Genomic DNA, 15,388 nt, shown 5'->3' with positions numbered 1-15,388 from the left:
ATTGCTAAGAATAAAACGTACCTTCTAGGTACGTTTCACGATATTAATAATAAACGATAAACGACAAAAGTTTTTGTTTCCGTAAAAAAAAACAAAAATACTATCAGAGAGACATAAAAATCTTTAGATAAAATCGATGTTTGAAATTAATTCTAAAGAGTTTATGTCAAAAATTAAAATCGACCCATAGATATTGGATTAAGATCGATTAATGTAATGATTACTCGTCATTACTTACCCCTTTTATAAATTGTAAGTGTTGTATTGTAAATGTAACCAACAAATTAGAGTAAAATTAATAGGAATATAATATTTATACAGATCGTATTTCAATTGAGTAAATAACTGGTACACAGGCAACTATTGGTTTTCCATTTCGAAAAAAACCCTGTTGTTTGTAGTCAAATTCCCAAAATTGTGGGAAAAATAATACAATGACAACACCATTTTGATAATAGTTCATTCATTCAATAGTCGGTCAATTTGCTGTCAAATCAGTCATTCATACGTCAAACAAACAACAAAATCACAAAATTATTCAATCAGCTTCTATTATTTACTTTAGTATTGTTAATTAACGTCGAGTGGTGATATTATTGAAAGCAAAAACTTTATAATTTTGATATATTTACATAAAAAGAGTTGAAAAGACTCGTATCCTAGCTAAAAAAGGTAACTGACATTTATTTGACATTGACATATGATAATGTCAAGTTTGACAAATTATTTGTTGATTGATTATTGTGCGGTAGAAGTTAAGAGTTCGTTGTTATCCATCGGCACATCTGCGGCGGATGTGTTCGCAGTTAACGTGAAAAACGATCAAAGAACTAAATATTTAATGAATAATAAATAAATTGTGATACAAATTAGATATCCTCCTGGTTTCTGTTAATGTTTCAAACTACAAATCGGGACGTGTTGTAGGCAGGTAGGCTTAATCGTCGAAATGAGAGCTTGCCAATTTCTTTTATTATTATTTGTGTGCACCGATATTATTTTTGGTACTGAAGAGACAGAAGATGAGGAGACCAGGAAGAGGATACTGGACCAATTAACAAAAACACGAACTGTGTTATTAGATGATTATCATTTGGTCACTAGGCAGGTTGCCACCGATGTATATATGTTTAGAAGTTACCGCACCGTTTCTGTTGTGTTCTACCCTGTTATGAGGGATGTTACCGACGCTCGCTTCACCTTCCAATCTGAGGAGCTTCATTTAAATAACATTGGTAGGTGGCATGCTAACTTTTCTTTTAATATAAGCTTTGAAAACTATACTTAAAAGCTGAATAATGTTACTGCATGTGGAATGTGTATAAATAATATTAAATTTAAATTAATGATAAGTATAAGTCTTTGGGAACAGCCTATAATATTTGACTTAACTAATGGTAAGTACAAAATTTTATTATTAAGTTCCATTTATTTTCTTATCACATATACCTAGTTAAGTAGAGTTTTATAATTCATAATGAAATCTATTTCTATTAAAAATTTAATTGCTGTCTGATGTGACCTCAAATATTTAAAATTTATTAAATAGTTAAAATTATGGAGTGACTAATTGTTAAAAAAAATGTTCAAGTAAATTTCACCTTATTAATATTATATGGGTTTAATTTAAAAAAAAAATTTAGTTCAAAATGTAAGGTAAAATGGATATAATAAGTGTATTAAATGTAATTTGAACTCTACACTACTGAATACAGAGTTCAAATTATATTTTGCTAACCATTACTAACAGTCATTCAAGTCATCTGCTTTGTACCAGTTTTAGAATTATAATAAAAAAAGGATACACTATGTAGATATTTCATAGAAGTACCTAGTTGCTAACCTTTTTCCCTTGAACTACTATAAATAGTTTTAGTTTGCTTTAATAAATTATAATTTATAACTCTATTATAGAAGTAAAATTATACATAATTATTGTAGTGTCAATATACAATTGGATAAACTTGTTCCTGTTGTAACACCAAAGTAGTACACAATAAATTACCTAATAAAGAGCTTTATTTATTAATAATAGGTACTTATAATTTGCAAGTATTACAGTAGTTGTTTCCATGGTTAAATAAAAATTAACAGTGTACTACCTTTCTAAAAAAATATATATTTAAATCATATTGAAACCTTATTAAAAACTAGCTACTTTGGAACACAATTCCTGCTTGGCTCCTATTGATTGTAGCACATTGTTTTATAGCCTATAGCCTTCCTTGATAAATGCACCATCCAACATATACAAAATTATTAAATTCGGACCAGTAGTTCCAGAGATAAACACATTCAAACAAACAAACTCTTCAGCTATAAGATATGTAAGATAACAAAATAAGTTTCCATATCATTTCCAAACAGGGCAGTAGAATAATATCTGTTCCATATTGTATTAATACCAGTTCTGTCTCCACATAGCATACACAATATAATTTCATAGCCTCAGCGCTGATTAACACAATGCATTTAATTTAGCATCACCTCGAGAATGATGCAAACCTCACGCCTACGATAATGCACTTATTGTCAGAGTGTCCGTCCAGTTGCTATGCTTTGTTAACTGATCGTCTCGTCTTGGAGTAATTGAAAACTTCCTGCATTACTTCATGATATGACATGTTATTTGTGCTTGAAGACGATTAATGTTTTTTGAGATAAACTTTGTAAATAGTGTAGCTTTGCCTGTGTGGTGAAAGGAAAAGCGTAGCCTATACCATTTTCCAGTTTTTTTATCTCTGGCACGTATATAATGTCATAAAATTACCCCATTGCGATGAGAAAGATAAATTTTTCCATATTATTATTATATTAGTAAGGATGTATTTCAAGCTAATGTTTTCCATATTGGCTGAAGAATTCTTTAATGCCACTATGACGGTATCCATTTTCCCCGAAAGGTCATTTGCTAATGAATTCAATTAAGAAATGTCACCTGTACCCTTAGTACGAGTTTGCTTTACGTTGAACGAAAACGAAACGATAGCCCATTTGGCGCTCTGGATTGGTTGGCCTTTAAACATGTGTGTAGAATTTAAGTATTAAAACAATAATATTCAGTGATCACTCACTGTTTATCCACTTCAAAATTATTTAGAAAAGTTAGTTAGAAATATGTTGGGCCATATAATGGGCCTTCTTTCTATCTCACATGGGGTAGTGTCCTACATAAAGTGTAGCTAAGGGTAATTCAATACCCAAGTAATTGGTCCAATCTAAGTAATTTGTCGTTGTTGTAAGTGAGCGAGCTTGCGTGGGCTGTTTCATGAAACTAACCAAATTAATTGAATGTCGCTGGTAAACGATCTTGCTCGTTTTCTGGAGTTTAGGTCTTGTACACTATTCCATAAGACACTCAGTTCATAGTGCTGGAAATGTCCGCTAGGGGCGCTTGCGGCGTTAATGGCTGTTTTAGTCCATAGATTTTTTGAAACCAGTCAGTGCGGACTTCAACTTGAAAAGGCCATTAGACATAAACATTAAATATTCAACTGGACGCGTCATTTGTTCGAGCTACGTAATATTTTATTAGCCAACATTTTTTATCAACCGAATACGTTATCTTTGGGTAAATCCGATAACTATTTATTTAAGCAAACACAACATGTAAATATATTAATTTTCACCGTTATCGAAATCTGTGCAATAAGTAGATAAAAGGTTTAGTAAAACCAATTCATTGTTTTACGTAAGTATGTTAATTAAGACCTATTTTTATTTCAGGATCATGCGATCCGCAAGAGGTGATCGTAAACCTCAAGCACGGGTCCTACCCTGCGGTTAATCCTGATGGGTACGACTTCCCCAAAGATTTCTACGATCCAGGGAAAAGGGAGCCAATTTATACGCTAGAACTGCTGTCTGATGGCAGAAATAAAACGTATTCAATAGAGAATCCCAAGCCAGGAAACTGGTACGCCTTGATATACATAAAATGGGAGGATCCGAGGACGCAAAAAGTTGAACAGCAAGGTTAGTGCCTGATCTCATCACTCATAAATTTTTACATAAGTATCTAGTCAATTGCAAATAAGTTTACCTCCTGGACTAATTTTTTTTTCAAATACGACCATTAAGCATTCGGATTCGAAATATTATTAGTTCTCACTTAGTATTGTTAATTACCACGAACTGCAAGTTGCGATTCGACGTCAAGAACGTAGGGAAAGGTCTTTATTCAACAGTGGACGTCTTCCGGCTGATAATGATGATGATTGTTAACCAGCGAATAGTGGATATCGTAGACAACGACTGCTTCGCGAACTAAAGCGCGAATGCGGTGCTTAGTACCTCTAGTTTTATTGGCTGAATATATAGTTAGTTATTAAAACAATTTTATTTATTTATACTCCATTATAACAAACATCCTGTTCTGTTCTATTCCATGAATTAAACTAAAACTTTTCCCTAAACATTTCTTGAAACGTTCCAAAAACTGCATAATACAACGAACCGGACGATCTTTTTAATTAATTATCTGTGGCCTATTAATATCGTGACCTCTGTCGTTATCTAAACGCGCTTTAGGTAAACATAAATATCTGTTGTATCTGTCATAATGTTGATTGATTATTTCCTACAAAACTACGAATGTTTGAATATTACGATGTCATTTCATCGTTATTTTATAGGATGACTGGCTCCAGAGACTGTTGAATCCCGTCTATTCTAAAGTAGGGCAAAGTGTAATTTGTATATATTCCAATAAGAAATGTTGTAATACAGAAAGGGCATGTCCGAAAACAGACTTATCTTTCAGGGCAAGTCCGATTGTCACTTAGTAACAATTGACAAAGTGTGCGTAATGGAACATATATTACGGTTACGGACGGTCCCTAATAAGGATAAATTGTTTTTATCTGTATGGAGTTACCCTACCTACGATTGTTCCGCTGCTGGTCGCGTGATTGTAAATTTGACCGAAGGATCTCGTGTCAGGTCCATTGTCCGTACTCCGTATTCAAAAGATATATAAATCTAGAATAGAATGGACCTATCTACCTAATAGACCGAAAAAGCATCGAAAATGTTCTATTATTTTCCCTCACATAATCAAAATGCCAGCCAAAGGCTAGTTATTATTTAACTTTATTAAGGTAGTTGTCCCACCGGCAACGATTAACGAGTAACGAGTAAAGCCTAGCAACGAGTTAGCGAGACGCGTAGCGCGAGTGCATAGTTTCGATATTTGTGTAGCTCAGCTATAAGCGATGTGCGAGTGAGGCGGGCGATTACTCGCATCAGTACGATACGCATATAGAAAAATGACCATTGGTTGTTGTCTGGCGTAAGTTCTAATCGCTTGGCGAGTGTCGCTGAGCGAGTGTTATCTTTCATAGCTCTTGTCGCTCAGCGACAAACTAGTGAAGCGAGCACTCGCCGGCAGTGTGAACAGTCAACGATAACTGTTTGTATATGCATCTCTTTTGTTTACACGGAAAGTATATCTATTGTACGTTTTTTGAGCGAGATAGCCGATGGTTAGTCGTTTTCTCGCCGTTGGTGGAACTGCCTAATTCTCCGAGTATTTAAAAATGCCTTGAAATCGATTAGGGCTGTAGACGCGCCGATCGATGGCCACTGCCACTATTACGCATTAATGGTGGTTGTGGTCACTAATGGTGATTGAGAGGTGACTAAAGTGACTTTTAGTGTCTTGTTAGTATTCATTCAGGTGTTATTCGAATGATTATGTCTTTCTAAGATCCCAGATCGTTCGTTACTTAACTATTTTTAAAATGTGTCCATAGTTAGGTAAGTATAGAGATTGCATTGCCACCAATTACGAGATCTAGGAACCGTATTGTCAATAGAAAACACTGCAAATTGAATAGAAAACACTGTATTGAATAAATATTTAGGTTTATATATATGAATATGCTCTTGGAAATTACGTTACGTTATTTGTTAGCAAATCTTTTTTCCTCGTTAGGTGTGTATAACAGAATGTAGCACTTCACGTATTTAAATATCAATAATATAAAGAGTTGCGTGTTTAGTTATAACTTATTTATAGAGTTACTAACTGTGACCGCGACATTGCTTAACATAACAATGTACATATCATTGAGATTTATTGAATGATAAAATTATACCATACTAGCTTCTGCCAACTGCTTCGCCCGCGTTCTCGTCGGATAAAAAGTATCCTATCACCCAACTCAGCTCATACCCTGTCTGTATACCAAATTTTATTAAAATCCGTTCAGTAGTTTCAGCGTAATTGACGGATAAAGATCCAAATATCCTATTTATATGATTAGTGTGATATTATTAATCATCTTTACATCTTTACTCTTTATTATGGGCTGAACGCCATAAGCGATCGCGCGGGCATTCCCCAACGAAATGGAGTGATCATGTGAAGGACTTGTCCTTAAAATTTTACACGGTTCTAAGAGACGCGCTGGACAGAAACTGCTGGAAGCAGATCATCTGCTCCTGATGCAACCCTGATGCTGACCAGGATCCTCAGACATGAGGGAACGATGAGAGAGCACGGTTGGCGCGGTGGTTGGGCAACTGGCTGCCGTGCAACGTGTAGCGGGTTCGATTCCCGCACGGAGCAATTCTTTGTGTGATCCACAAATCGTTGTTCCGGGTCTGGGTGTCATGTGCATGTGAAATTGTATGTTTGTAAACGCACCCACAACACAGGAGGAAATCCAAATGTGGAGCAAAGTCTTTAAAAAAAAAAGAGAGGGAGATGAGCTGAACATTGTAAACTGTCGCATTGTAAAATATTATGATGAAAAATGGAAACCCATCCCGACATTATGACAGCACGGGTCATGATCTTCCAAAGATCTTCTCATCGTATTCCTCAGAGCTGAAGGTTAGGACTACCCCTCTGCATCACTTTTTCGTGTACGATCTTAACCTCATTAATTTCTGTCTCTGGCGGTGCAGATCCCTGGCTATAAATGACTGTTACCTTGCAAAGCAGGTAACTTTTTTGTAGATGCGTCATAGAAACAGGAAATAGGATTTCCTCTTCGCGTCACACTGATTAAATCCTACTTATCTGATGTTGTTACTTGAAAAGTTATTATGAATTTATTGTTTAATACAAAATAGATTAGAAGATAAAGTATGTAATTAAATTATGGCAGACCTAAGTATTCGTGAGACCTAATAAAAATGAAATCGGCCTAGTATATAGCATCCAGGAGAATTTCTTCCACTACTCTAGGAGATGCTCTAATTATCGACTTCAAAAAAGGAGGAGGATTTTCTTTATTTGTTTCTCGATTATTCCCCCAATTGTGGACATTTTTTGTTCGACATGTCTCGACAAGGTCCCATTTTCGGCAAGTCAAGATCTGATGATAGAAAATTAGGGAAACCGAAGGGAACTTTCGAAAATTGTAGGCGCGAGTAATACGTCTATTATGTTTTGCAATAAAAAAATATAATGTATCAATCAACATAAATAATAATTTATAAATAAATAATAAAATGAACATAATGGAATCGGTTTACTATGTCTCGAAACGTGTAAAAAAAATAACAATGATTTGCATACTACAGCGATAGCAATCGAATTAGGTAACCCTTCATTCATTCAATAGAGAAGTACTACACGCACAAAATTCATTCACCGCTAATTTTATTATTAGTTTATACTCTATTTACCTACGGCTATGTATGAGTATGAGTTTAAACTCGATATTACACGGTGTGAACCCGTCCCAAGCCGGTGCGTGACCTCGTTACGTGATTGTTCGACTGCCGACATCCTGTGACAATTGTATGCAGTCGTGATGATACGTACAAAAGCTTCGAGAGTAATGCTATTTAGATTTATTTTGTACCTTTTGTTATATATGTATGTATGTATGTATGTTGATGGTTATGTCTCTATCTCTCTTGTTAATGTGAATCGTGTGCGATATTGTAGTGCTATACAATTTCTAGGTCGATTCTGTCTCTGTCTTGGTCGTATTATTATTTTTTAATGTATTTTTAATTGTGACAAGGAATTTTGATGACGTAGATCGTGGAAATGTTGAATGTTATAGACGCTTTTTGTCCATTATTAAATGCTTGATCCGGAACCTCAATCAAAGAGCTTTGGTCAGCGCACACACTAGCGATAGCGACGACTAAGGAAGCAGGTTTTCAAAGCAAATAAACTAGAAGTAATAATAAGTAGGAAACTATACTTAGAATATGCAGTTTACCTACGTCATAAAAAAAGTAAATAAAAATATTCAAAACCAATATAGAATAAGATACCTACGACCTCTAATAAGATACGGCGAAACGTAAAGGTCAAAGATTGTATGCATAATATTGATCGAACAGATACTATTTATTCATTATCAAATTCCTATAAAACATGTCGGTTGGGGTCTACCCAAGATCTAATACTTGCTACAACATCTGTGGTATTGCAGACTTTGAGCTACGAATTCTATCTATTTTATATTCAGTGGACTAACTAGCAGGTTTACCGAGGCTCCGGCTCGAAAAGTAGGAGTAGGAACGGGGTGGTTTTTAGTACGTAAGAATCTGACTCTACCTCTTGTCTCGCCCAATGCGGGAAAAGTCATTAGATGATTATCCTTTCTAAAAAATTCTAATTCTAATTCTTCTTCTTGGCTTCGAATTCTACGAAAATATCCTTTTCATCGAACGAGACGGGCCGAGCTTGTTTGTTACGTCACTTCAGTGCTATAAAAATAACAAACTTAGGTCGTTCTTAATAAATTTAGTTATACCTAATTATATTATTAAATCATATTGTTGCTTTAGCTCCAATAGCAGGAAAAGTTGGGAAAATATGTATTGTTATTTCCTACTTATGTCTGTGTCTGTCTGTAAAACTGACACTTGAATCGTGTACATATGTACACGATTGTAAAAGTTCGACGTTCTGATTGGTTGGTTCATTTGTGCTGGCTAATCAGAACGCCGAACGCGCTACTAAGGGTACAGATTTCGTAGATAGTAGCCACGTTTCAACGAAATAAACAGTTCGTAATGTTTTATTAACTGTAATCGTTATTACAACACTGTTTCGATAGATTAAAAAAATCTAATCATTTAATTTTACAATTTCAGGTCTCGTCGCAAACTGCCAGACTATACTGTACTCAGATTTGCAAGTGAAACGCAATGAAAACATAGAGTTAATAGATTGTTACAATGGGGCAACAGAGATAAACTACGCCGACTTGCCCGCACTCTTCAAATGTATGTCCGTAGACAGAGTCGATCCAATCGCTCTCAATATCTCGATAGTCAACACTTCCGTAGGGGACAACGAACTATTCTTTAGAGTACAGGCCCTATCTATACCGACAGTGGAGGAAAACATCATATACTGTGCTTTCGACCCAAGAGCGAACAATTACCAAACCATCACGTTCATCCCTCACCCGAACGCTTGGCACTACATCCATATAGGGCCTATAGATGGCAATACATCCAGTATCGCCGACTGCGAGTCCTATTTCTTGAGAACAGACATTGACGAGCTGGTCAACCACACCGTTATAGACTTTATGCGAGACGACAAAGGTCGATTTTTCACTTTCGACTACGGTGTGCCCACAACAGACATACAAGACACCACGAGTCTCATCAACCTAACTTCGACTGAGATAAAGACGTTTAGGTTTAAAATTAATCAATTTTTAGACATTGGAGGGAGTTTATCAATAGCAGCGAGTCTTCTTATGAGTGTTAAGTACTACATGGGATATAGGAGGCCGGCAGAAAGGGAAACATTGCTAGCATTTACTGAGGATAACCAGTTTTTCAAGGTCGTGATATGTATGGATATTGGTCACCCTAGTGTGCCATTGGAGAGTGGTCATTGTCGATACAATGATAGGGTGACGCCGGCTTTGTTTGTGTTGAATAGTACGGACTCGGAATCGATATACGACAAGACGTTTATTCCGTTTCCTGATAGTGGAACTTGGTACATAAGTCTTCGGTTGTTCTGTGATCAGAGTGTTTGTCCTTGCCGTACTGCGGTTAACGGCACGAAGTATTACGTAGATGCTGATGGGAAGAAGGAATTTGATGACTCCCTAGTTGGGAACGAGACTCGGCTTGGTACGACGGAGTGCAACGCGACCGCCGTGCTGACGGTGTCCTCTACGTCTTGTATCTCTGGGAAGTGCAGTAACCATGGCAACTGTTTGGTTAACACCTTCGGAGCGCTGATGATGTCATTTTGCTCTTGCGTTTCTGGATACGGAAGTAAGTTTGTGCAAATACTTATATATCACTAGCATTACAAAAAAAAAAAAAAAAAAAACAGATATCCCATTAAATATCCTAATACAATTGGTTAAGCTGTAAGTGCGACTACCATGCAAAAGATTGCGGTTCGAAATCCAGATATATCCGGGTTGAGTTGTACCTACTATTTTTTTTCATTCAAAAATTCTTTGTTTTAGATTACCTCTTATGAAAATTATTATTTCTTTTCCAATTCCAGGTTGGGACTGTTCTGATGGCTCAAGAATGGACAGTAGAGCGTACATGCTGCTTTCTGTCCTGCTCCTAACTCTGAGCAACATTCTATTCTTCTTCTCAATCTACGTGGCGACAATCCGGCTCTACTACACGGAAGCCATGATGTATGCCTTCACCATGATCTTCTCAACTTTCTACCACGCGTGCGACGCGCCTTCTCAAGTCGCCTACTGCATCATGAGAGGTAACATCCTCCAGTTTGGAGACTTCTACTGCGGACTCATGTCTTTCTGGGTAACCTTACTTGCCATGAGCATTGTAAACGAGAGGATACGGTCCTCTTTACAACTCATAGGTGCAATAGTTATAGCTCTACTTACAACATGGAACATGCATTCTTTTGTCTCCTTCCTACTCCCTGTCGCAGTCGGTACGTCAATAGTCTTCAGTTCCTGGTACCTAGATTATAGAAAACATAGGAGTCTCAAGTTCCCTAGGTCCTATTTCTTTAAGCATATGCCTATAGGTCTCATATTAGTTACTGTAGGTTTAGTATCATACGGTTTCTTGCAAACTGAACAAAATTATAAAATTGTGCATTCTTTGTGGCACATGATTATAGCTTTAAGTGTTGGGTTCTTGTTACCCGATGTTAAACGGGCGAATGACGTCAACCCGTTCTTACCGAGCAGTGGTTACTACAAACTGCCTTTTCCTAGTATATTCCGTAGATCTCCAGCACCTATAGCGAATGATTGATGTGTATATAAAACAATGACGTATTTATTAAGTCGTAAGGGTTATTTTTGTAATATAAAAGTTGGTCATTGTAAGACCAATGTTGTAATTAAGTACAAGTAGCATAATACTTTAGTATTCTCAGTTTCTTTTTTTATTATTACCAAAGTGTAAACTACGAACAAATAGAGAGGTGCGATTTTTTTTAATTAGTCGTAGGAACAAATGATAACCTAGTATTTTTTCTACTAGTCATCAATGAAGTACAGGATTGTTTTATACAGGTCTCGTGTCAATACAAAACTTTTCTATGGCGTATTTTTATAGTGAACTAGTTAAGCTAATGTTGAGACGATGGAATTGATACAAAAGGTCGTATATGCCAATGTTGGTTGGCCAACATTCCTATATCTCTGTGATATAAATGAAAGCAGTGATTGTTGGCGTTGGTTGACCAATGTTTGGCATGCGTTGGTGGTCCAATATGTGCCCCATCTGGGACCCAATGTGATGGTTATACCAAATAGATATTTACTCTTCAAATATTTGTATATACTGAACACTATACTAAGGAAAGATATGGGTAGATATACCCAGAAGTTACGTACTCATTCCTACTAATTTAAAATAACGGATCGATCAAATTATTTTACTGTTGAACTAAATGTTAATAAATATAAATTAATTAGAATATGCGTCTCTCTCACGTAATTATTCGAAGGTGCTCGACTAATTTCACCGTTACATCTGTTGCTCATGTTTATGAGCCCTGGTTTTGGCTTGAAACTGGTCGAGCATACGTATAAGTATATTCTAACACAATTGGTATGTCTTACGATAGTTATTATAATAACAAATGGAATATGCTGTGTTATAAATAATTACATAGCACAGGTAAGAGGGTCTTTGGTCCGACTTCCTAGTCGATAGTCCCTCTGAAAAATAATGTTTATTATTGAGACTTGCCAGTACTGTCCTTACAAACCGAAGTTCTGGAATATTCCAGAAATGAATTTAAAGATTGTGTATATTTCATTAAGCTATAGATGTGATAATACTATAAACATAACTACTACATGAGACACCTCAACGCTTTAGTTGTAAGGTGAAATATTTATAAAGAAAATAATATAATCCACGCCCCAAACAATTCGACAATAACGTTGAAATACTAATAAAGAAACTAGACTTTAATGTTGTTAAGATAAAGTTTAAAATGCCTTATGAAGCTGCTTCCTATCGATTGCATTTAGTTACCAACATTCCTTAGTGTATCTTTCGTTCCTTTGCACGTTAGGAATATTTTATGTTAGTACCCTTAGTATGAGTTTGAATTAAGTACGAAACGAGAGCGCGTTCGGCCCTATGATTGGTTGATTTATTCGAGCCGGCCAATCAGCGCGCCGAACGCGCTCTCGTTTCGATTTTAAACTTAAAGCAAACTCCTACTAATGGTTACTATTCACACTTGTATATTAAGTTAATTTAGTATGTCATTTTAAAACAAACTGACTGCCTGCCTACTGTAAATTGTTTTGGGAAAAATATTGTGATTATGTCATCAATAGTGTAATGCGACCGAAGTATGAACAATACGAAATAATTAGGTACCGCATTTGTTTACAGTCGTGAATCCTATGTGTAGGTATGACTGTTAAATATAATTATTACAAAATTTTATGTAAAATTTTTGCTCCTGTAACATAATTGTTTAAATAGGCAGAAATGCACATATTCATGAAATTAAATGCACGCATTTCTGACTATTTCTCAATTGGGCGGGTAATTTCCTCAGTCAAAAATAAATCGTTTCCACTTTTCTAAACAATAAATTATTCAAAAATCATCACACTTTAAATCATAGATACTCGTAGCTAGCAAATTTTCTAAAAATTAATCTGCTATTTGACGTAAAAACCTGATGATGTCATAATGCACTATATTTCGTAGAACATACCCTTATTGACGTTGACGATTCTTGAAAAGTATTGAATTTGACTAGTAGGAAACTAGCCTATTAATGGAAAATGTGTGAAGTACCTGTCTATTATTTGTTTATGGCTTATGAAAGCACATTTTTCTGCACTCTATAACGAATCATGTTGTATATTTTTCTACTCATACTTTGTGTTCATACTATAGTTGGGCCATTACAAACGTGTGAACTGTCTTAAGTCAGTTTTATCGGTACCAAAGTCAAAGTCAAAATTATTTATTTCAATTAGACCAGGAAGGCACTTTTGAACATCAAAACAAATATAATAATATTAATAACGTCTGTCTGTCAGTCCTCTAGTGAAGCTATTTGCTCGTTCTAAAGTGTAGAGACCTTTACTAGAGATTGCTTTACGTTTAAAGTAATCGAAACGAGAGCGCGTTCGGCGCTCTGATTGGTTGGTTTATTTGAGCCGGCCAATCAGAGCGCCGATCTCTCGCTCACACTTATGCTAGTTGTGCAGCATTGTCACATTCCTTTGACGTGACAGTTCACAAGTTTATAATGACCCAACTATATTTGAAATCCTTTGCTAATATTTCTATCTCTGTCACATATATGTTAAACCATATGACGAAGACAGGGATGGAAATAGAGCTAAGTTAAGCTAAATAGGCGGTCGCCTTACTATTTAGTAGATCCTAAATGATGGTCCAGTATCACAGCGAGTATTAACGAGATAGTTACAAATTACCACTTAATTGCTTTCGTAATAGAATTGATAATCGATTGAGGTATTTGATCTGCTGCCTGTTTCTTGGTATATGATTGTGACACTGGCCATATAACCTGTTGTCCTCTATACAATTTGTAAATACTGAAATGGTGCCTTATATTGTCCATTTGAAATTTCTATAAATAAATAAATAAATTAGAAATAATGTGCCATTATTATAAATATGTAGTTAAAAAGATTATGTAACTGCGCGAACAAATTTAAAGATAAGCAAGCATCCACAGGCCCGCATCGTACGCATCGCACGCATTGGATTTTAGTTCGTCTTGTTCAGAAACTCGTACAACTGCGTTCACTGATCCGCATCGTATGGACGCAGTCAATCCGTTAGATGCGATTCGTCCGTTGCGTACGATGCGGACCTGTGGACGCTTACCATAATGCCATTACTATTTTTATAATTTAATAATGCATAATATTTTAAATGCCATATGATATTATTATATTCTAATCACATATTTGTTAAAATATTCTGAAATAAATAGGTACTTTAGTCTAACACCATATTAAGTTTTACGTTATTTAATATATATGTATGTTAATGAAATGCATAGGCAGCTCACGCAAAATATCCATGTTATATACTCAGTATGTAATAGATTTTACGCTTTATCACAAAATTATAAGGTCGAAAATCTATTAAGCTTGTTTAATATTGGAAAAGTTTTAAAATATTAATTTCTCGCTTATTAAAACATTCCCTTGTTTTATACATAAGAAAAAGAAATGTTTTTGTATATGTTACTATTATTTAAAATAGTTCGACCTAAAATGTTACCATGTCAGATAATGTTATATGTAATAGATAGATAAAAAAATAAAATTAGGTATAAATGTATTGGAATTTAGTGTTTAATGTTTTCTGTATATTTGTGACAAACATATAGTTTATGTAAACGTTGGTTTGCCATTGTGATATTTCAAATATTAAAACTAATAACTAGACGAGAGAACTATGCAAATGGTTACTAGAATGTGAACATTTGACTACATTTAAAAATCTTTCATTTTTATTCTCTTTATTTTGTTTCTTCAAGTATTTGACCATGTAGATAGGTATTTGTCGTCAAATAAATACAACAAAATTTTAATTAATGTCCATGCGACTCACGTCACTGTATTATGTATTCCCAAAGACTCCGGGCGGACGCGAAACCGATCGGGCGTCCCCGTAATATAACGAAGGTCTGAAATAGTTATTATACAAAATAAATGTTTACAATTTATTGAAAATCAACGTTTTTAAACGTTAGATAACCTTTCATGGAAGTACAAAGAACTGTTTAGTATTTAAATATTTCCGCCATTTTTAGTTTTCATGACAGTTGTTTTTTTTTAATAAGCTCAAAAATGTATGTACAAAATATTTAGCTCAAATTCCTTTTTTTTTCTTTTATAGTTGGACAAAAGTACTGTTTTAAAATAGACTTTTTACAAGCCATGTTTTCATAGAAATTAATAAAAGTTACCAAGATGTTTAT

General features: G+C 35.1%; 1 protein-coding gene across 1 annotated transcript; it reads left to right on the top strand.

Annotated features, from left to right (window-relative positions):
• Positions 1-742: 742 nt before the first annotated feature.
• LOC118275561 (post-GPI attachment to proteins factor 6) lies at positions 743-14,969 on the top strand. The gene is made up of 4 exons (XM_035593569.2): positions 743-1,235; positions 3,727-3,975; positions 9,070-10,218; positions 10,460-14,969. The coding sequence occupies exons 1-4, from the start codon at positions 950-952 to the stop codon at positions 11,194-11,196; spliced, it is 2,421 nt and encodes an 806-aa protein (XP_035449462.2). The 5' UTR covers positions 743-949; the 3' UTR covers positions 11,197-14,969.
• Positions 14,970-15,388: the final 419 nt, after the last annotated feature.

Source organism: Spodoptera frugiperda, chromosome 8, assembly GCF_023101765.2.
Source record: "Spodoptera frugiperda isolate SF20-4 chromosome 8, AGI-APGP_CSIRO_Sfru_2.0, whole genome shotgun sequence".
Taxonomy (NCBI): Eukaryota; Metazoa; Arthropoda; class Insecta; order Lepidoptera; family Noctuidae; genus Spodoptera; species Spodoptera frugiperda.
Note: the sequence above shows the minus strand (reverse complement) of the source record. Positions and strands in the feature narration are given on the sequence as shown.